Genomic DNA, 22502 nt, shown 5'->3' with positions numbered 1-22502 from the left:
TGTGCGAGGGCTTTCTCTAGTTGCGGCAAGTGGGGGCCACTCTTCATCGCGGTGCGCGGGCCTCTCACTATCCTGGCCTCTCTTGTTGCGGAGCACAGGCTCCAGACGCGCAGGCTCAGTAGTTGTGGCTCACGGGCCTAGTTGCTCCGCGGCATGTGGGATCTTCCCAGACCGGGGCTCGAACCCGTGTCCCCTGCATTAGCAGGCAGATTCTCAACCACTGCGCCACCAGGGAAGCCCAAGCCCTGAACTCTTTACACTGCTTTTCACACTGTCTTAACTGTTCAGCATTGGGGGCTATGGAGGGAGCTCCAACTCCAATCCCAACCCCAGAAATTCCTTAGAAAGAATGAAAACTAAAAAAGTCTCCCTTCTGGAGCATACACACCAACTTTTCAGATTGTTGGGGCAGATTAATTCAATGGTGTTTTGGGCCAGGTGAGAAGCACATGATGGTTGGTTTGCTTTTATCAACTCCTGTGGGAAGTTAGGTGACTGAAGGCCTGGTTACTTGATCGCGTGGCTGGAATCATCCTGGGAAAAGAAAAATAGATCAGGTCAACATGTATTTCCTCATTAAGCAGCAGGCTTAGAAAGGTTTCTAAGGCAACCACAGGTGTTTCTGACAAGAGGGGTGGGATGGGGCCAGTTCCATATAACATGTGCAGATTGAACTGTGCAGGTTGCTATGGTAACAGCTTCTTATGCTACCTTAGGGAGATGTGGGAAACTTACAAGAAACCAAAGGCCTTTGCAACTCTCCTTGCAGTGTGATTTCAGGCTTGAAGTAGCTGGCAAGGAAAGGTTGGCTGGTAACGGAGAGGAGGAGTGTAATTGGAGCCAGTGCTTTAGCTCCTGGTGGAGTCAGGAAAACGGAAGCGCCTGGCTCAGTCGCAGTTCTGTGTCATGGTTCAGTGGTAGCGGTCATTTTGCTTGACTCAATATTGAGCCCTGGGGGTGTCAGGAGTTGCTTCTAATCATCGGATTGCCGCCCCCCTCCAGGAGGCAGAATAATTAATACTTGTTTAGGGCGCAGGAGCTTGCAAAGCCCTCTCAGAGCCGTTTGCTCATCCCAGGCACACATGTGATCCCCAAGGTGGGATTATCATCATGGTGCCCATTTTCCCGATGAGGAAACTGAAGTTAAGGGACTTGATCTAGGTCACACAGCTAAAAAGCTGAGGAGCCAAAACGCAAACCCAGGGCATCAGTCCTCAAATTCTGTGTGTTTCTACTCTGCACCCAGCCAGGAGAGAGCTGGCACTAATTGTTTAGGCAGAAGCAAGGGGCAAGGGGCGCTGCAAGGCATCTCTAGGACTGGCACACCTTAACTCTGATCTGAGCACCCTCACACTTAGAAAATGCTGCGTTTTGCTTTCAGTCTTTACTTTTTTTTTTTTTTTTTTCTGAGTTTATCCTTGCATAGGATCTGATATCAGTTGGAACTATTTGTTGTTGAGCTGAACAGTCCCGGGATAGATCCCTGTTGAGCAAGAGCCATCAGTACCTTGCTTTCTTTTCCACCTGTTGAGGCCAGATCTGGGGGGCTGTCCCGAGGTGAGCGCTCGCCAGCACCCTCTCCCCACCGGGACATTCTGCAGCCTCCCCCTCGGGGAGTGGTGAGGAACGGCATTGCTCTGGCCTGGATCCACTAGGGGTAGTGTAGTCGCCTCCGGGCCTCACTATCTTCCACTAGATCGTGTTCACCGTGTCCGAGGTATGCGGAGCTCGATTTCGTCAAGATAGAGAGTAGTGGAAAGAAGTCGAGGCCAAGAGACGCAAGCAGCAGGGGCCAGTGGCTGGAGACTTCGCGTCCCTTCCCAGTGTTGTGTGGCTTCCCAAGGCCCAGGGGCTGCACCTGGAAACTGCCTCCTTGGTTCTGGCTGGCGCCGCTCTAGCTATGTCAACCCCCGCACAGTGCTCTGTGACAGAAGGTGGGCTTCAGGACACCTGAGAAATGTCTGTCACCTCCCCCCTCCCCTCCCCCCACCCCTCCTGTGGCATCTCTCCTCCTGGCATGTGTCTCTCTTGGAGGGTATGGTGTTGATTTCAGGTGACAAACCACAGCCCACCCTGTGTTTGTTACAACTTTGAATTGGTTACTGAAATTTAAAAGTGGGGAGATGTCACAGTGATCTGGATTTCTAGCCTCCCTTGGAGACCTGGCAGGTCTGGCAACGCTGGACCCACCCTCCTACCTGCAGGAGGTGCCTGAGCTGGGCTGGAGCCTGTGCTTTCAGGAGACACGGTGTCTGACATGCCTGCCTGGCCTGTGTAGGCATCTGGGTTTGTGACCTCTGTGGAGGTGAAAGCTGCAGAGGAGACAAAAGAAAGGAAGGAAGGAAGAAAGAAAAGAAACAAGAAGAAAAGAAGGAAAGAAAGAAAGAAGGAAAGGAAAAGAAAAAGAAATGGGAAGGAGATCTAAAAAAGAGGGGCTATATGTATACGTATAACTGATTCGCTTTGCTGTACAGCAGAAACTAACAACATTGTAAAACAACTATACACCAGTAAAAATTAATTAAAAAAAAAAAAAAGAAAAGAAAGTTTTTTTCCCAGGGGTTGTTAGTGAGGAAACGGTGATGCATTTTCTCTTCTTGGTGGAGGGAACGCAGATTAACGCCTGCCCGTTTCCCACCTCGGTCCCGGTCTGATCTCCTTCGAGTTGGTGGTGTCGCCCCGCAAAGAGCTGTTGTCTCTATACCTGTGAATGCCGTGCAGCTGCCTCCCGCTTCTCAGCCCTCCTCACCCCGTCTCCGGCCTTGAGCATCTGCAGTAGCTCCCACGACGGCCCGGCTGTCGCCTGCCCCCGACCTTCTGATTCCTGTCCCAGCACGAATGGCTCCAGTGACGAGGACCTGTGGGCTTCTCACGCCCCCAGCCCTCAGAGCTGACCCCCTCCCCACTTCTCACTCTGCTCTCACCTGGATTCACCATGATTTGTTGTGAAGTGTTTCATTTTTTAAAACCAAACTGAGTTCCTAGAGAATTAGCATCAGTTTTTACATAAGGCTGTGTCTGGCACATAGTAAGAAGTCAGTAAATATTTATTTCCATCCCTCTGCTCCTATTTATCCTTCCTGCCTTTATCTGGGGCCTTGCCTTGTTCTTGGCATATAGTAATTGCTCATTAAATGTTTATTCAGTGAAGCAGGAAGAAATGAATGAAGGCTGAAAAAGTGGAAGCAGCCCCGTCCTCGTCTCCCTGTGTCTCGCCCACCAGCTGGCTGCCTGGCGCTCTCCCTGCCTCTGGCTGTTTTTCTGCAGGCATTCCCCTGCGCTGTGTGTGTGCCGGCCTCTGCCGGGCCCTGGAAATACAAAGGTGAACGAGAATTCTCCTTGCCTTCAAGGAGCTTGCCTCTCCTCACTTTAACTCTTCTCCCCTGGGGCAGACCCCGGGCACCACCCAAGAAGTACCCATCATCCTCCTGGGCGCCATGGTAACTGGGAGGGGATCCAGCTCAGGGCGTGAGTGCCCAGGGCTGAGGTCGTTGGACTTGTGAGGCCTCCAGAAACAAAAGTGTATGGACTCTGCGTCCCTCAATAGCTTCGCAGTAACCCCCCCAGTTCTCTCTACTTGGTGGCATCCCTGGTGGTCGTGGCCGCTTTGAGAAGCTCTGGTTTGGATTTTTTTCTGCCACCTTGGATGATCCAGAAGCAGAACACTGACGGCAACAGATGCCCAGACTTTGGGGGCACCTGCTTTATGGGCCTTGGGCAGAATATTGTCCTGTTCTCACCGCCCCCAGCCTCCCAACCTGTTTTTCAAATTATGAGAAGTGCTTGTTGCTCTCAGCCTCAAGCCTCATCCTTGGGTGACCCAGAATCAGGTGATGTCTGTGGACTTCTGAAAGAAAGGCACCGGTAACTTCCAGGGGTGGACAGTGCTGTGATAAATCTCGTAGATGGAACTTGCCCGCTCCTCGGGCCTGAGATGTTGTCAGCGGGCACAGATGTGAGCCACCTCCACCCGGGAGGCAGGCACCGAGGAGGGCCCAGGTGATCGGTGACTTGCAAGGGCTTGTAATCTCTGCATCTTGGACGACCTTATACCTAAACTCTACCCTCATCGCTCCCCTGTGTCGTTTGTGAAATCAAAATACCGGAGATGGGAAGGGACGCTGGCCTCTGGCGGTTCGACCTCAAGAGTTTGTAGGACCTTGGGCAATACAGCCGTTTATAGGACCTTGGGCAATACCCTTACTGTTTCTCTCTGGCTTTCATTTCATCTCTGAAGTAGGGGTGATTATGCCCTGTGTTCACTTTACTTACTAGGCTGATTATATAAATTAATGGGAGAGTTTGCAAAGGGCTTTGAGCTGTGGGACCATCAGGGTCCCATTTGACAAGTAAGGAAAATTGAGTGGGGCACATTTGGGTGCGGGATCCTGAGCACACCTATTCCAGAAGAAATGGGGACGTGTGGCTCTTCCACATGCCAGCAGCCTCTCGTGGAGCAGTGTGAGGCGGCTGGGTGGGCAGAGCCTGGTGGAAGGAGCAGTGGGCCGGGTCAGGGCTCCTAGCTCTCTGGTGCCCCCTCTCTTGTCTCTATAGGCAAGTTACATGCCACTCTACCTTAATTTCACCTCCTGTGAAATGGGCATCATAGAATTGAGAGGGATGTTGAGTTAGAAACCAGAAAAGGTGGAATAAGAAGAAAAGCACTACAGCCCACATCCCACTATGGCCGAGTACATTTCACCTGAAAACTCGCTATATGGAAAGAGTCCGCTTCCAGTAGTGTCGAGGACTTCGGAATATGCAGGCTGATCTTGAGAGTTCATTCTAATGACCTGCATGAAATGAAGGTATTTCATACCTGAAGTTCTTGAGGCATTTCAAACATGCATGGCCTGCTTTGAAGTCTGCAATGAAAGGGAATTGACACAGGAGAGAGGCTTTTTATGACCACAGGGCTGAGATGGTCTTTCTTCTTTCTGTATTTGAGAGTAGCCCTCTTTCCCAATCAGGGAATGGCAGAGATAGTCATCCCAGAAGGGTGGAGGAATGCCAGGTTCAAGGCTTTGGCGCATACCAGCAGAATGGAATCCTCTTCCCTGGCCCGGGGGCCTGATCCAGGGAGATCGTGGTCTAATTAGGGGAGCTGTGGGTTTCATTCCTTGCCCGTTTGGGGTGAGTTCTCGCTGTCTAAAAGACATGTGATTATCCAGATCACCAGGTAGATAGATGTTTCAGGGATTTTTTGCCACGAGGAGTTTATTTTTTTGTAAACAACAGTTTCTTTTCTTTCTTTCTTTTTTTTTTTTTTTTTTTAAATATTTATGTATTTATTTATTTTTTGGCTGTGTTGGGTCTTCGTTGCGGCTCGTGGGATCTTTCATTGTGGTGCATGGGCTTAGTTGCCCTGCGGCATGTGGGATCTTAGTTACCGGACCAGGGATCGAACTCTCATCCCCTGCATTGCAAGACCGTTTCTTAACCACTGGACCACCAGGGAGGTCCCACCACGAGGAGTTTAAAGCCATCAAACAGAACCGGGTGTGGGGCTTCAGCTGGCAGAGCAACGTTATCATTTGGGCCGGTGGTTGGAGGGGAAGGCATCTCGGGGCTGTGTGTAGTGGTACAGGGGGTCACACACTTCAGCACACCCTGGAATCGTCTGGGGTGCTCCCTTGCTTATTTATTTCTTGATTGGCCACCATTCTTTATTGAACACAGGAAAGTCCCCTTTCTTGCTAAATATCTACAGTGACTTATTACCAGACTTTGATGAGTTACGTCCTTGCCGCTGCCCCTGTCCTTGTGGAATCAGCAGCCTCACACAGGTTTTAGCAACATCAGGGACTTTGTGTGACCTGGGACTCTCAGGCCCAGGGGGAAGGCTTGGCAGCTTTGTCTTCACAGACTCACCTGCGAACGCCCACGTGCACTACAAGTTCAAGAAGGGTGGACGTGCACACCGGACGCACAGGGGCATCAGTACTACCCTTTGGTCAGCCCCATTAGTACAACAGTTCAGTATGTTGTAAAATACTTGAAAGTTATAAAGATTTTGTTTTGGTGACTTTAATCAAAACATTTCCCTTTTGGCGGGGGGGGGGAAGTGGCTTGTGAAGGCAAGCCCGTCAGGGAAGCCAGGCCCCTCAGGGGGCTGCAGGGTGGGTCCTACATCAGCACCTCCGGTGCAGTCAGATGAGCTCCCTGGGCCTTCTGGGCTGAGAGGCCCAGCGTAGACCCTGCCTCGGCCTGCGTGCAGCGCGGCTCTCCTTGTCCGCTCGAAGCCTGACGTTGTGGCGGGTGTGCTCGTCCTGTGGATCTCCCCGTGCAGGTGGCAGAGCTTGGGCTGTCCTCTCCAGACTGTAGCCCCCACGTCCTGCTGGTCAGTCTGGACACTGTGGTGGCCTCACCTGGAGGCGCTCAATGTCAGGCCGTAGGCTCCTCAAGGGTAGTGCGTGTGGGGTCCTGGCGGAGACTCGGTAGAAACGGCACAGGGGGATTGAGCCCCCGATTCTCATCCTGCCTCTGCAGGGACTCGTTGACAAATCCCTTCCTCTCCGGGGTCTCTGCTTTTCCTCTGTCAGATGAGGCTACACCCACCTGAGTGCCCTCAGAGAGGAAGGGGCAAGAGGATGACAGATGCTAAACTAGCTGGACACAGGTAGCTTAGTGAAAAGGAAAACTTCATTAAAAATTAAATTAGTTAAATTATTATGCTAAGTGAAATAAGTCAGGCAGAGAAAGACAAGTACTGTATGATTTCACTTATGTGTGGAATCTAAAAAACAAATGAACAAGCATAACAAAACAGAAACAGAGACGTAGATACAGAGAACAAACAGGTGGTTACCAGAGGCAGGGGTGTGTTGCGGGGAGGAGAGAAATAGGTGAGGGAGACGAAGAGGTACAGACCTGCAGTTGCAAAATAAATGAGTCAACGAGTATAAGATGTACAGTGTGGGGAATATAGTCAATAACTAAGTAATATCTTTGTATGGTGACTGAGCGTAACTAGACTTACCCTGTCGATCTTTTTGAAATGCACGGAAACGAATTACCATGTTGTGTAATAGGACTAACAGTGTTGTAGGTCAATTATATTCAAAAACAAAGAAACATACAAATAAACTCATAGAAAAAGAGATTCGTGGTTACTAGAGGCAGGGGGGTGGGGGAGGGGGAATTGGATGAAGGCAGACACAAAGCACAGACTTGCCATTATAAGATAAGTAAGTACTAGGGATGATAAATAGATCATGATAAATATAATTTATAACAATTTTATAGGTTTTTACTTATAAAAATGTAATTTATAGAGGCAACATGATAAGTGTAATTAGCACTGTACGTTATATATGAAAGTTGTTGAGAGAAAATCCTAAGAGTTCTCATCACACACAAAAATTTTTTTCCTATTTTAAAAATTTTGTATCTGTAGAAGATGATGGCTGTTCCCTAAACTTATCATGGTCATCATTTCACGATGGATGTAAGTCATATCATTATGCTGCACACCGTAAACTTATACTGTGGTGTGTGGCAATTACATCTCAATAAAACTGGAAAGAAGGAAAGGAAGGAAGGAAGGTGAGAAGCTTCCTGGACTAGTTAAGGCACTGCCACTTCCTGGCCTGGTGACCTTGGGCACCTCTCAGAGCCTCCTCTGTGAGGTTGGATAATAGCGAGACTCGCTGTGTAACGTGGGTTTGAGGGTCCTGGTAACGGCAAAGACCTACGTAGTACGCACTACGTTCCAGGTACTGCCATTTTACAGGTGGAGAAATTAGGCACAAACAGATTAAATAACAAACCTAGTAAGTGGCAGAACCAGGCTTCAAATCCAGGCAGTCTGGCTCCAGAGTCCATTGTCCTAACAGCTAGGCCAGTGGTTCTCAAAGTGTGTTCCAGGGACCCCTGGGGGGGTATCTCTGAGACCCTGTCTGGCCACCTATGAGGTCAGAACAGTTTCCACAACCTAAGACGTTATTTTCCTTTTTACTCTCTTTCTCAAATGAGTACACAGGGGAGTTTTCAGAGGGTTCACGACACGACATCCTTCTGATGGCTAGTGTGTGTGCTTTCATATTGTGTTTTAAACATCTCTCACTTTTAATTTCGATACGTATATCAATAGCTAAAATGCACAGAAATGGAAACTTTTTGGGGTCCTCCGTAATGTTAGGAGTGACAGGTGTCCTGAGACCAAAAGGTGTGCCATTGGCTCTTGAGGCTGCGCTGCCTTAAAGGTGGTCTCATTGAGCACGGATGTGGTAAGTGGTTGGGGAGAGTTGGGGCCCGTCCTGGGGAACTGCGGCGCTACGTGGGGCTCTCCCACTGGGTGTGTGGTGGGCACGTCTGGACCTCCCGGGGCCCTCACGGATGGCACTGCTGATGGTGCCGTTTGTGTGCGGCCAGCCAGCTGCCCACCCTGGAGCTTCCATCCTCAGTCCAGGGGTATCTCTGTGCTCAGCCCTGACTGTGGGAAAGAGCAGACACCCTTCTGTGGCAGGTCCCGCTCTGGGTGGAGCCAGGATGGGTGCCGTTGAGGCCCAGCAAGTTTGGGCTGTGTTGGAGGCCTCAGTACCAAATAAGTGACTTCTGTGGTGTTGGAGCCTTTTGCCAGCATTTGTTCTAGGCCAGGCCTCACGCTGGCCAGAGCTTTGCCTGTGTTGACCGTGGCACGAACCCATTTTACAGTTGAGGAGCCTGAGGCTCAGGGTGGGTCCACTGTGCAGGGCCCCACAATGGCAAGTGGCAGGGCCCAGGACTCAGAGGTGAGTCTGATCGAGTCCAGGCCCCTGATGTTCCAGATCTTCAGAATGTTTCTCCGTTCCTCTTGGGTGTCCAACTCGTGGTGGACTCACTGGGTTTGCAGTGTAATAGGGTGGGCCTCCCCATTTCTGCTCCTTCCCGAGGCCCCTGCGGTCTGCTGTGCCTCTGCCCCAACTTTAGCCCAAGGATTTGGGGAGCAGCAGAGTGAGGTGTAGACAGAGTGCAGAATTTTGACTCTGCCATTTGTAACCTTTCTGATCCCCACCTGCCAGTGGGACGGTGCTGCCCCCTTGCAGGAGTAGGAGAAACAGCGCGTGTAAAACTCACGCTGCGAGGCTCAGTAACCAGTGGCCTCCGTTTCACACGGCTAGCTAGCAACGAGCTGTCGTCCTTCTCAGAATCTGGCCCCGCATCAGCTGCATCAGCATCTCTGGGAGAGCTTCTGGATTTCTGGGCCTGACCCTGGCCTACGACACAGGGCTCTGAGGGTGGGGCTGGGGCACCTGCTTTCTCAGCAAGTGTCCCCCCAGGTTTAGGTGCCCATCGAAGCTTGGCATTCCTTGTCTTGGAGTTTGGGGGCGACATTCAACCCTCAGTAGGTAACAGAAAGTGGGGGTGACCCTGTTTGGGTAGCCCTTTATCAGTAGGGTGACCATGGAATTTGTTGTCTAAACCGGGACACTTTTTATTTTTTTTTGGCTATGCCGTGCGGTAGGTGGGATCTTAGTTCCCCAACCAGGGATTGAACACACAGCCCCAGCAGTGGAAGCGAGGAGTCTTAACCACTGGACCGCCAGGGAAGTCCTGGGACACTTTTGAGCATGAAAAGGGGCACCTTTTATAGCTACACCGGGACATGAGGGGTAAACCCGGGCCTTCCTGACAAATGGGGTCGTGTGGTCTCTGTTTATTGGTTTCTCCTTCATCTTTCTGCCACTCTGGGAGATGCCTTCCCTTACTAGTCCAGACGAGGAAGCAGGCCTGGAGGTCACCTCTGGCTGCACAGCCATAACCCTGGGCCTCGATTCCACAGTGGCCCCTCGGCCCAGTCGTCACTCCCGCTGAGCCCTGGCGCCAGGGGTGGGGGGCTCTGGGGTTCTGTAGTGTTGTAATCTTTGGAAGATTGACAGAGCCTCTGTAATGAGAAATGAGGACTATAAAACACACATCTAGAAAAGGTAAAAACAGATGAGAGGAGAGGATCCTGTCAGCAGAAGGGAAGCAAGTCCTGGTGCTTCCTCTTCTCGCTGGGGCTCCGTCCTGGGGCCTGGCTGTGACCCCTGTGTCACACAGACATCGATGTTCCTCTGGGCAGAGCGACAGGGAGAGGACCGCTGAAACCAGGTCTTCTGTCAAAGCAGGCGTCCCATTCAGGTCGGTCGATTTCTTTTCCTTCTGGTGGCTGTAGGGCCAACTTGGTGGTGATTTTTTTGTCCTTCTCTGACGAGGGCACGCATGTGACAGTCTGTTTTTTTGGGTTTTTTAAAAATAAATTTATTTATTTATTTTTGGCTGCATCGGGTCTTCATCGCTGTGCGCGGGCCTTTCTCTAGTTGTGGCTCGCGGGGGCTACTCTGCGTTGCGGTGCACGGGCTTCTCACTGTGGTGGCTTCTCTTGTTGCGGAGCACGGGCTCTAGGCGCGCGAGCTTCAGTACTTGTGGCACGCGGGCTTCAGTAGTTGTGGCTCGTGGGCTCTAGAGCGCAGGCTCAGTAGTTGTGGTGCATGGGCTTAGTTGCTCCGCAGCATGTGGGATCTTCCCGGACCAGGGCTCGAACCTGTGTCCCCTGCATTGGCAGGCGGATTCTTAACCACTGCGCCACCAGGGAAGTCCTGACAGTCTGTTTTTGTGGCACGTGGAGTGGATGGCTGTTGCAGAGAATGCTTGAGGGAAACCGAAGGTGGTTGGTGCGCGCTAAACATAACCAGCAGGGAAGCTCCTGAGCCTGTGATGTTAAAGCCAGCAAAGCCCCCATGTGGAGGGTGGGTGTATTTAGGGTTCAGGCAGAAATGGACACCTCCCAGAGTGTGTGCTGGCATCAGGGCTCACAGGCGGCCTTGGGCCAAGTTTAGTCTCTGTCCCTGGCTGTCAGCCTCCCTCCTCCTGCCTTTCCTGTCTGCTCCTTGGGGAGCTTCATCTGGCACCGCCAGGAATCATGGTTTTGCCTCTGACTGCCCAGTGCCTCCGTGTGGCCTGCTGTTCATGGTTTGGGTGGAGGAGCAGCTTCTTGGTCTCCCTGGGGACGGGGATGGTCAGGGTGGCCGGACTCTGACCCTCCTTGGTCCTCCCTGTGGAGTGGAGGCATCGTTGGGAAACTCCAGTTGGTCCTTTGACAGATGATGAATATGGGCTTGGGGGTCCCTACCCCCTGAGCAGTCCCTTCCTCACTTCAGTGTCGTTCTGTGCTCCCAGGGAAAGATGGAGACCCTGAAAGACAAGACCCTGGAGGAGCTGGAGGAGATGCAGAATGACCCAGCGGCCATCGACCGGCTGGCCCAAGACTTCCCTGAGGTAGAGGAAGGCTGTCATGGGGCCAAGGATAGCAGATGGGACTGAGGCCCTTCTTTTTTTAATTTAACTTTATTAATTTTTATTGGGGTATAGTTGCTTTACAGTGTTGTGTTAGTTTCTGCTGTACAGCAAAGTGAATCAGCTATACATAGACATATATCCCATCTTTTTTGGATTTCCTTCCCGTTTAGGTCACCGCAAAGCATTGAGTAGAATTCCCTGTGATATACAGTAGGTGCTCATTAGTTATCTATTTTATACATAGTGGTGTGTATACGTCAGTCCCAATCTCCCAATTCGTCCCACCCCGGAGGCCCTTCTTAAGGACACTGGCTTGTTGGGGGTTTGGGCCGAGCTTATCTGCCTGTTCTGTGGCCTTCACCCTGGCCAGGCAGAGGAGCCCCTGGGGTCTCAGTCTAGTTCCTGGGCCCTCTGGGAGTTCCGGGGGCGCAGTGCCAGGAAGTCCAGGGCCCCCGCGCCAACTCTGGCGCCTGGTCCCTTTGGGGACCCGCATGCCCCAGGAGCCGCCCCCACTGTTGCTCCAGCCTGGATTCTGGCCCTGCATCTCCGGGGGGAGCCGTTCTGGGGCTGGGATTAGGCTCGTCTCCTGCTTAACCCCTTCCCTATCGTAACAGACACCTGACCGTCTCAGTTCCTAATCATGGTCCTCACGGGAATAAAACAACCCTTCTGAACGTGCAGAGCTTTACACTTTATAAAGGGCTCTCCCCACCCTTTCCGTCGCCTTGACCCCGTGACTCCCCTGCGAGGTCGGAAAGGTCAGGTGACCAGATGCGGCCGCAGAGCTGGACGTGCCCACGGTCACTCCTTGAGTGGCCGCAGCCTGTCCGCAGCTCCGCACACTGCCGCCTCCCGCCCCCGATGCTTGGGAGACACAGACACAAATAACGCCGAGCTCGTTGGTTGGCCTTTGGAATGTGTTTCCATTTTTCCTGATGAATGGGCATGGTGTGTCTCTTCTGCACATTCATAGTATCTGACCCCAAAAAAGGGAAGCCTCACCATCCAGCTTCTCCTGCCCACGCGGACCACTTCCCTCTCCGTGAGGGGTTGTGCAGCCCGGACATGGTCCTTGCTCCTTCCCGACTGGTGCTCTGGCCGCTCCCACCGCCCCTCTCCCCGCCAGGAGCAGCCTTTGCTGGGGCTGGAGGGCACGGAGCACAGGGCGTGGATGTGGTACGACCTGCCGCCCCAAGCTCGTCCAGCGAGGGCGTGAGCAAGGCTTGTCTTGGTTAAGCTCCAAGGCTGCCTCTCCGGGTGGGTGAGGCCGTGAGCTCAGCCAGGGTCCGGCTCTGAGCTGGCTCGATGCTGGCCTTCACCCCCTTGTCTAACACGCGGTAAGCACCAAGTGCTTCTCGATCTGCCACGAGCACAGTGTGCTGGGAACTCCAAGGCCTGCTCTCACAGGCACAGAACTTCATAGCAACTGACCGAATTACATAATTATATAGAATTTGTTGACTTCCGAGCTAGACAGGCTGATGGAAGGTGTGGCGAAGTGCAGAATGACGGAAGACGTAGGCAGAAACAACACCTTGGGCAAAAGGCAAGTTGAGTTTTGTGGTGTGCAGCCGGGCCTGACTAATCGATGTGTATTCTCTGAGGGGAAGAACGCTCATGAGATCAAGGGAAAAATGAAGGAGGGCGAACTCCGTAGACTTTCAAAGCCCCTTGGACTAGGTTCCTACCACGGGCTATAAGATGGTAATTGAGTCGCCATGGGATTGTGAGGAGAGATGGGAGCTCTCTGAGTTTGGGGAGCGGACTTTGCTCGGAGAGAAGAGTAGGGGACCTCTCTCCACGTGGAAGAGTGTGAATATCGGGGTCTTCTGGTGGGGTGCTTGAACTGTCTTATTGACCTATTATAATAGGGGTCAAGGGCTTCATAGTGAACCCCTAATGGAGAAAGATTTGGGGGAGGCTCTGGGGAAAGGGGGCAGAAACGGGTAGGACCAGGTTTAGGGGAAAGTGACACGGCATAGATTTACTGGTTAAGATCCAGGGAAAAGGCAGCGGAGGTATACAGAGGACATGTCCGCTGAGGATCTGGGGCCCCGTAGGGGGCAGCTGAGCAGAGGCCTTCAGGCCCCCCGCTCTGTGTCAGACGCATAAGAAAAGAAAAGCTCTCATGGCTGATGAAAGGGAGACTGGAACTCCGCAGTGCGGGCGTCCCTGAGTCAGGGTGCTTGCTCAGTGGCTCCAGAGGGTATTGGTGGCAGCAAGGCAGACAGCCCAGGTGTGGGGCAGACCTGAGAGGCCGTGGCCAGGCCCCATGACTTCTGGTAGCCGTGGCGTCTCTCTTTGCAGTCTGGAGCACGGAGAGCAGGCTCCAGGCCCACCACAGAGCAGAGGGCCCGAGGCCCTGTGGCTGGGGACCGGCAGGATGGCAGCCCCCGGAAGCCCCCTCCTCCAGGATGCCCGTGGCCTTCCTGCGTCTGACTGGGGACGAGACAGTCAGGCTTGGCTCGCCACGTGCCGACCGTGGTGGAGAAGCTGCCCAGTGGCTCCCGCGTGGAAGCTGGTCTTGCCAAGCTGTGCCCTGAGCCCTGCTGTGGGTGTTGGTGCCACTGGTGCTGCTGGTGTCCCCATTCCCTCAGGGGTGTGGGTCTGACTCTCTGCCCTCCTGTCAGTAAAGAGGACTCCCCGACAAATGGACAGGGCTTCAGGTCAGAGCGGGTCTGGGAAGGGTTCCCGAGGCTGCCGCCTCACCGGCTGGTGACAACAAAGGACCTGGCCGCGGGGAAAGTGCTGCTCAGCTTGGGGGCATGCTTTCAGTGGGGCACATCCAGGTGCAAAGGTTGGCATCAGAGCCTCAGGGGCCACGGGTCGCCTGTGCTGGTGGGAGTCCTCAGCTGGTCCTGGGGCCTCCCCTGCAGTTCTTGGGGGCCTGTCTGTTAGCTCATCTGAGCAGCTTCTCTGTAGGACACACCTGTGGAGGAGGCAGGGACGGGTCTCTCTGGAGTCGGTGTCACGGGCTGGCCCTGGCATTCTCACTGCTCACACTAACTTTATTTGGGGGCTTCGTTGCGTGTCTGGCCTGTGGTCTGGTCTGGGCCACATCAGTGCACCTCCGAGGAGGTCTCTTGACTCTGAATCCCGGGGACAAGTGGTTGGGACTTGGTCCCTTCCCTCCTAGGAAGGCTCTGACTTTCTCCGCCCCCCTCCCTGGAGCTCTGCCCAGCCCACGGGGGGTCTCCTCCCGCTCGTCACGTGGCCCTTTGCGTGCATCCACCACGTAGGCTGTGAGGTTAAGGATTCGGTGAGGTGTCTGGTTTGGAGCGCTTTGCCCAGAGTTTGAACCTGGGTCCGTCTGACTCTAGTTGGGGGCTGAGTGTCGCCCCACTCCCCCATGGTGAGTGACGGGTCCCGGAAGCCCCAGGTCCAGCCCCCCGCGAGCTGAGTGGTGGTGTGGCGGGTCTCACGGTCAAGTGTCCTGCTCTGTAGGTCCAGGACCTGCAGCTGGAGCGGGAGATGGCACTGGCCACCAACCGGAGCCTGGCCGAGCAGAACCTGGAGTTCCAGGGTCCCCTGGAGATCAGCCGCTCGAACCTCTCAGACAAGTACCAGGAGCTCCGGAAGCTGGTGGAGCGGTGCCAGGAGCAGAAGGCGAAGCTGGGTAGGCGGCCGGCCCCGGGAGTGTGTGCTGGGGGCGCCTCTGCCCACGCAGGGTCCCCACTCCCGGTGGGGCTGGGGGAGCTGCTGGAGTCACGTGGACGGACAGATCCCCTCTCCCTCCCCAGGACGGGAAGGGGCCGGCAGTTACTGTGGGTCACCACGTCCCTGGCCCTGGCTAAGTGCTTTTACAGCCATCTAAGGGTAGGTACTGTCGTCATTCTCACGTCATAGTTGAGAGGAGTGAGGCTCAGGGAGACGCAGGAACGTGGCTAGGGCCCCACAGCTACGCAGAGGCGGAGTTGGGATTTGAATGCAGAGAGCATGCGTCCTGAGCTGCTGCTGGCCACTCGGCCAGCCCCGCTCTGGTGATTTGTGGAGCTGGCCCGGGCTCTCTGTGTCCCAGCCTGCTGTCTGTGAAGGTGAGGGGCTGTCCTGGTCCTGAAGGTGGGGGACTTGACGCTCAGGCAGATGAAGTGACTCCCCGAGAGGAAGAACAGGATTGGGGGGTGGGGGTGGGTGGGCTCCGAAGCCTGAGGTCTCTTGCTTCCTGGGCTGGCGTGGATGGGCTCAGCTGAGCTCCTCTCTGCTCAGGAAGGGAACCGACCGGAAGGGACTCCGCTGCGGACCCCAGGGCGGTGGCTGGGCCCCCAGCATACAGAACTCTCGGAGATCCTTGCAGAAACCTTGGCCGCCACCACGGAATCCAGAGGCACTTTTGAAATGTCAACCTTTCTGCCCTTCCTTCCAGAGAAATTTTCTTCAGCACCGCAGCTAGGGGCCTTGTTGGACCTTCTGAAGATAGAAAGCTTGAAGATTGAAGAAGAGTCTGAGGTGAGATGGCCGTTGACACCCCCTCTTCCTTGAATAGTTGACCCCTGGAGCAGGAGCCCTCGTCCTGAGTACCAGTGTCTGCAGGGCGTGGGACCAGAGCTTTAGTCAACAGCAGCGGTGAATGGCACCTCCACCGGAGTCCCAGTGGAGGCCCTTTTGGAGGCAGAGAACAGGAACCTAACATCACTGGCTGAAGCAGAAATGGGCGACAGACAGCACAGCTGCGGGGCAGCTGGCAGGCCTGGGTGGGAGGGCAGTGCAGTAGGAGCCCTCGAGGGCTGAAGCCAGGCCCCCAGCCCCTCCCCTCTCCTGGGGCTGCCAGGTCTCTCTCTTCTGCTTCCCTCTGGGCCTCTCTTCACTCTCTGTGGGCAGACTGGCTCTCTCCACATGTCCATGCTCTGGGTGGAAGATGCTCCCAGGTCCCACAGCCCCTGGGCTGGGCTGGGCTGTGCTAGTGACCAGGGGGCCAGTGTTCATGTGGCCAGTCGACAGACCGTGCAGCAGCTGCTGTGAGCCTGGCCCGATGCCGGGGTGGGGGCGGCGGTGGCCATGACAGGTGGTCCCCGCCCTCTGGGAGCTGATGTCCTGGTGAGGGAGACAGAGTAAATAAACACGCGCTTGTATAATATATCAGCAGTGAGAAGGGCCATAGAGAGAAATTCCCAAAGCGGGGGGGCGGGCCAGACAGGCAGCTCCTGAGCCTGGCTGGGGTGGGAGGGCCGCAGCTGACCTCTGACCTGGGGGTATTCAGGTGGCCTCGATCCCGGCAGACCCCTGTTGCCACTGGAGCTTATGTCTTCCAGGCCATGGCTGAGAAGTTCCTGGAGGGCGAGGTGCCCTTGGACACGTTTCTGGAGAACTTCTCCTCCATGAGGACGCTGTCGCATCTGCGCCGGGTGCGCGTGGAGAAGCTCCAGGATGCGATGAGGAAGCCCAGGGCCTCCCTGGAGCCGGCTGGGGACGCCCCTCCTCCCCGCCCGCCTCCCCCATCTCTCCCGGGCCCCCAGGCGACGCCGCCTGTCGCGGAAGATCAGCAGCCACCGGCGGCGGTCCCTCCCTACCCGTTGCCCTACAGCCCCTCTCCAGGCTTGCCCGTGGGCCCCACCGCCCAGGGGGCACTCCCGCCGGCCCCGTTCCCTGTGGTGTCCCAGCCCTCTTTTTCCTACAGTGGGCCTTTGGGTCCCCCGTACCCGTCGGCCCAGCCAGGACCCAGGGCTGCCGCGGGCTACTCCTGGTCCCCACAGAGGAGCACGCCGCCCCGGCCGGCCTATCCCGTGGCCCCCGCTGGTGTCTCCGGCCCTGGGTACCCCGTGGCGGGGGGCCGGGCCCCCGGTCCTGGTTATCCTCAACAGCCCCCCTACCTCTCAACAGGAGGAAAACCTCCGTACCCAACGCAGCCCCAGCCCTCAGGCCCCCTTCAGTCGCCCTATCCCCCTGGGCCTGCCCCTCCCTATGGGTTTCCACTGCCTCAGGGTCCTGCCTGGCCTGGGTATTAGGCACGGTCCTGGCCCTTGGCCCTTCCCTACTTCCACCTGTACCACAACCTTTGGCCCACCCCCTGCTGAGATTCGAGGTTCAACTGGAAGTGGAGTTGGCTCCCCGTGGACTTGTGTCCTGCATGGGGGCCTGGAGGGACCTGGCTGGGAGCACACAGGCCTGGCAAGGCACCAGGCAGTGTGGCTGGCTTGGCTGTGCCAGACGGTCCCAGTGCTTGCTGGCCTCCTGGGGGAAGGGCGCGCCTGGTTTTGGTGACTGGCTTTGGCTTTCCTGGTTCTCGCCAGGCAGGGAGCTCGGTCTTCTCTGTGGGCGCCCGGTTGGGGTGCCCGGCTGCATGCGTTTGTGGACATCCTGTGGCTGCACTCACTCACGGACGTCTGAACCAAACGTGGAGTTATCTCGGTGACGGGCTGGCTGGCTGGCCCCTGCTCACCCCCTCCCTCTCCTCTGGGATTTGGCACGTTCGACCGTGGTACCCACGCTAAGGGATGTAGTGCTCTGTGTCTCTTGGGTCCATTCAAGGATGGCCTGCCCCACGCACCATGGCAGGGTTGGATCAGGGGGAGAGAACAGAGTTAGGAAAAATACTTAATGATTTTTAAGTCACGTAAAACCATAATTGAACTCTGATAGGCTGATGTCAGTTAAGCTTGTCCTGTGTGCTGGTTTGAATGACAGCAGCAGAGCCAGCGCAGTGAGCAGGCCGGGGATTGTGGAGGCGGACCCCAGACCTTGCTTGCCCTGGTTGGAGGATTCGGGGGCTGCCTTGGAGCCTCTGGCTGGAGGAGAGGGGGCAGTTCTGGCCCAGGAGACTGTGGCCACATCGGGAGCTCATTTAGGAGTGCAGGGCCGAGTCACCTCCCCAGCCACCTCTCTTGTCTGGAGTGCCCTGCTTCTGGTTGACTTCTGAGGCCCACCCTATCCGTCCACTTCTTCAGTGCCTTGAATCTCATTCACAACAGCCCTCACTTCATCCCCTTCCTTTGGCTGCCTGATGTAACTCTTCCCCACCCCCAAAAGCCCTCCTAAGAGAGACATCAAAAGATATCCTAACAGTTACTTCCCACGTGGTGCTTTGTAAAACGCCATCACTATGTCGGAGCATTTCTTTGCATCTCTCTTGTCTTCAGAATGTAAAGCGCAGGGATTGTGACTCCGAGCCACGTGCAGCCCCCAGCACACTGGGGATTTTCAGCGCATTCAGTAATAAAAGTGACAATAGACCAAAGCGGAGGGTGTGATGAATAAAGCATTACCTTGGTTGCTGCAGATGTGAACCAGGTCTCAAGGGCAGACTCTGGAGCTGCTATCTGTTAGGAAGTCATATGTGCCTTGAATTGTCCACTACTCAAGTACCCAGCATCTGGTGGGCCTGGGGTGCTGGGGGCCAATGAGGAAACTCGACCTTCTGGTGCCTGCCCCCCTCCCCGGCCTGCGTGCCATCAGTGGGTGCGTGCGATGAGATGCTCGATTAGCCCTGTCAGTCCCTGACCAGCTGTGCTTGCTTCTCGTAAGTTATTTATACAGAGAAATCACTAATGGACTCTCCTGGTTCGAGTGCTTCTGAACTGGATGAACGATCGCCGGTATGTTTGTATTATATAATTAATTGCCATAATAAACTTTGATGAGTTAAAAGTAGTGTTGTGGTTCCAGTGAATTTGAGAAGTGAAGACATGGCTGCCAGCGGGGACATTGATTTTGTCGACTGAAAGAAAAATGCACAACGTAAGACTTGTGGATTTCAGTTTTATTTGGAGACCTTACTGCGGACTACCGCCTGGGGAACAACCTCTGAGTAGCTCTGAGAAGCTGCTCCAAGGAGTTAGGGGGAGAAGCCAGTGTATACATGATTTTGGCTAGGGAATAGGTGCAATCAGGCACCTCTAGGTGTCACCCGAGAGTCGTTTCAGCTCTTCTATGTGTCCCCGTTTCTCCCTCTGGCAGTCTAAAACCACTTTGGGCACACAGAGCCCTGGATGGCCAATCCCTATGTGTGGGTCCCTGGATGAGCTAGTTTTTAAAATTAATGAGTGGGTTTCCCTATGGGACTGCTGCACTGTATGAGGATTCGCCTTCACCGCTTCCATAAATTTCTCAGTCGCCTGAGAAAGTCGTAACTGGCCGGTGAGAGCCGTGTCCGTTTTTGGAGCCGAAAGCTCTCATCTGGTATCTTCGCTTTTGTCCTGACAAACCCTGTTAAATTGCCAATTTGATGAAAGACGTCAGGCCAGCCTCCTACCTAATCACCCAGTCAGAACCTTCCCGGTGTCTTTCAACTGGATAGTTTTCTGAGTGTCTTTCAACCGAGCACTTTCTCTGTATCTTTCAACTGAGAAGTCAGCTACCTTTTTTATCTACTACCGAATGGAACTCAGGATTGCCAACCAAGATGGGAGCTCTGAGACTCAGGAGAGATTCACCCAGTCGTCTGGAGTCACTGAGGGGGCAGAAGGCACAAGGGGCCCTCGTTGGTACCAGGGCTCCAGATCCTTGGAGAGTTCAGGTGAAGGAGAGAAGACTGCTCTGGGTCCCTTTGTGGTCACCAAAACTGTCAACTGAAAAACGCACAGTGCGAGAGCTGTGGGTTTCAGTTTTATGGAGGGACCTTACTATATATGGACTATTGCCCAGGAAACAGCCACTCAGTAGCTCTGAGAAGCCAGTATAGATATGATTTTGGCCTGGGAGTGTATGCAGTCAAGCACACATCTTGGTAGAAAATGACTGCTAGTCGCGAGGATCAGATATCTCAGTTAATGATTTTAGTGCTTTTCTATGCATGGGAAGGTGCAAGAATCTGGGTTCATTAAAATTTTTTCCTGAGGTATCTCTATCTCAGGAGCTTGTTTTTCCAAAGCACAAGTGCCTTTTTGTTTTTTCATCCTGAATGCATTTCAGGGTGCACTGTCCGTCAGCGACTGCACTGGCTAATGACTTGATCCTTGCAGAGCTGGATGGTGGGCAACGTTCTTTGTCTTGCGATTTCTTCCGTAGCCTTCAGGATCATGCTCTGCTGAAAGGCCTCTTCGGTTCATGTTCACAAAGCCCCATCTTTCTGAATATTGTCTCTTGAGCTGCTGCCCTCCCCTGCCCCTTCACCCCCGGGGCCTGGCTCTGACAGCATTTCCCTTTCCACCTTTGCCCCGCTTTTTTTCCATCTGAGGCATTTTCCCGCTGGAGCCTGCACATTCGCCTTGTCCTGGCTGGAGAGCTTGGGCGGTGCAAGGCCACAGAGCCCCACTAGGGGGCATGCGAGCCTCAGCGGAGCACAGGTGGGGCCCCATTCTTGCCACCTGCTGGGCTGGCCGGGACTGTCAGCTTGTCCAGCAAGGACCCCCAGCTTGGGTTCGAATCTTCGCACCCGGTTTCTAAACGCGGATAGAGGGGCAGCAGGCTGCTAAACTGGCTGTGGAGCCAAGCGGTTTTCTGCCTTACCCAGCCTGCCTCCCTCTCCAGCTCCCCCTGAGCTCAGCTGCTCATCCTGAGGCCTGGGAGGGCGTCTTCTTCTTTCAGCAGGAAGGGCAGCTTCAGGGGAGTCAGGAGACCAGGTCTCTAATGGACCCCTGAGTCGGCCCTTCCGTTTCCTTCCCTGCAAGGTGACGAGGGCAGGCTGCCTGTGGCTGATGCCCGGAGATGCTGAGAATCACCAGCAGTGAATACTCAGCGGGGCTGCGCCTTGTGTTAACCTTTGATGTGCATCCTCTCAGCAGCCCTTCAACCCCCAAGCTTAAACAAGGGGAGGAGACTGCAGGGTGGGTAGTTCAGCGGGTCACTCAGCCTGGGGAGGTGGGGACAAGACTTGCACCTGCTCTGATCTGGCTGCAGGGGATCCTCTGAGATGCCACTGTGGTACCAGAAATCGTCAGGCTTCAAGAGGCCACAGTCCTGAGAAAAGCTTGGGTAATCTATGCTGCGAATCCCCCTGGACTCCGGTCAAAGGGTTACTGTCCTTTGCCCCCCCCCCCGAACTCTGACCTTGCCTTGCAAGCGTATCAGGGGCTGAGGACGCAGGACACCAGGGAGAGCTAGGAGACCCCTGGGCTTTGTAGGAAGAAGCTGAAAATCTCACGGGCTGGGGGAGGGGGCACAATCAAGTCGGTGCTTTGGGTTGGTCCCAGAGTGGTGGTCGGGGGTACCAGGGGCCGAAGAGGGGAAGCAGCACTTCCTAAGCAGCTCGGCGGAGAGCTGCTCTAGCTGGTCACTCAGAGTGTGCCACCCCTGCTGCTCTTCCCTCTCCCTCTCCCCAGGCCCTCCGCACCCCTTCCTCCCTGTCCTGCCCCCGCCACGTGAAATCACTGGGCGTCCTCTGCCAGACCGCAGTGGGCTTCTTGCTGCCGTGTGGGCTGCACGGGGACAGACCCTAAGTGTCGAGTTCAGAGCCTCACAGAGATTCCTAGCGCTGTGAGAAGGACACTGAGCTGCAGCGAGGCCGTTTGAAATGCCCTTTCAGTGCCACTCGGTACTCCCAGACCCTAGCGCCATGACAGGTTTGAAGCTAGACCCAGTCCTTGGCAGTGCGAGTGAGCTTTCCTTTTGGGGTCCCCAGTTTCCTTGACTTAATGTGCAGAGAATGTGCTAGAATCAGGTTGCCCGTGAGGGTCAGGGAGGCAGCATGATTTAGGGGAGTGGGCCGGGGCAGATGAGTGCTGCCCTCTCTGGCTGAGGTAGAGGGTGTATCCTCTGCTCTGCTCTGGGCTGGGGGTGGAGGGGTTGGGGGCCGCAGGCTGGAACGTGGCCCCGGGGTGGGCCCAGGTCACAGCAGGGCATCCTCTGCGGCTGAGGGAGACCGTGCAGTTGGTCATCAGAGGAGCGGCGCCGACCAGCGGCCCGTGGGCTGTGTCTGCCCACCGAGGCTGGAACTTGACAAAGATGCCTCCGAGGCTGAGGTAGTTCCTATTCAGTTGCTTAACCAAACATCTTTTTGGAAATGCATCACCCAAGCTCACCACCACTTGCAAAACAGTTTTGTAGAGAGACTTTCTGCTCAACGCAGCTCTTTTTTTAGGGTGGTGTGTTTTTAAGTAGGCCGTGGTGGCTGTGAGGCCACTGGATGGTGGCCAGACTAGAGATTAAAGAGCTTTTATCCGGAAAGGGGCTGGTGAGAGACATTTGGTGCCTCAGGCCCTTTGCCCCTCCCTGAGAGCAGCCTCCAAGTTCCCTTTTGAGGAGCCCCTTCAGTATAGGAATCTCTGCCAGGTGACTCCTGGTACCCAGGTGACTAGGTGTCCCTGTCTCCGGATCCCCTGCATGGTCAGGGGCAGGGCCACACCCCGGGCTCTCTCGGGACTGAGTCC

The 22502-nt window shown here is 54.9% G+C and overlaps 1 protein-coding gene across 4 annotated transcripts in view; it reads left to right on the top strand.

Moving 5' to 3' along the window:
• LOC309622245 (vacuolar protein sorting-associated protein 37C-like) overlaps positions 1–18846 on the top strand; it is a 30117-nt gene extending 11271 nt beyond the window's left edge. Inside the window, exons 1-5 of one of the 4 annotated variants that reach the window (XM_082409368.1) lie at positions 9957–10104; positions 11143–11241; positions 14707–14878; positions 15626–15708; positions 16512–18846. In XM_082409368.1, coding sequence (XP_082265494.1) covers positions 11149–11241; positions 14707–14878; positions 15626–15708; positions 16512–17204 — 1041 coding nt within the window. In that variant the 5' untranslated portion in view covers positions 9957–10104; positions 11143–11148 and the 3' untranslated portion in view covers positions 17205–18846. Of the gene's footprint in view, positions 1–9956; positions 10105–11141; positions 11242–11432; positions 11473–14706; positions 14879–15625; positions 15709–16511 lie in introns of those variants that run through there. The other 3 variants (XM_082409369.1, XM_082409367.1, XM_082409370.1) reach the window with 3 other exon arrangements.
• The last annotated feature ends 3656 nt before the right edge of the window (positions 18847–22502 follow it).

This window comes from Balaenoptera borealis (genome assembly GCF_965194805.1).
Source record: "Balaenoptera borealis genome assembly, contig: HAP1_SCAFFOLD_1869, whole genome shotgun sequence".
Taxonomy (NCBI): Eukaryota; Metazoa; Chordata; class Mammalia; order Artiodactyla; family Balaenopteridae; genus Balaenoptera; species Balaenoptera borealis.
The sequence above is the reverse complement of the archived record's forward strand: the minus strand, read 5'-3'. Positions and strand labels throughout refer to the sequence as shown.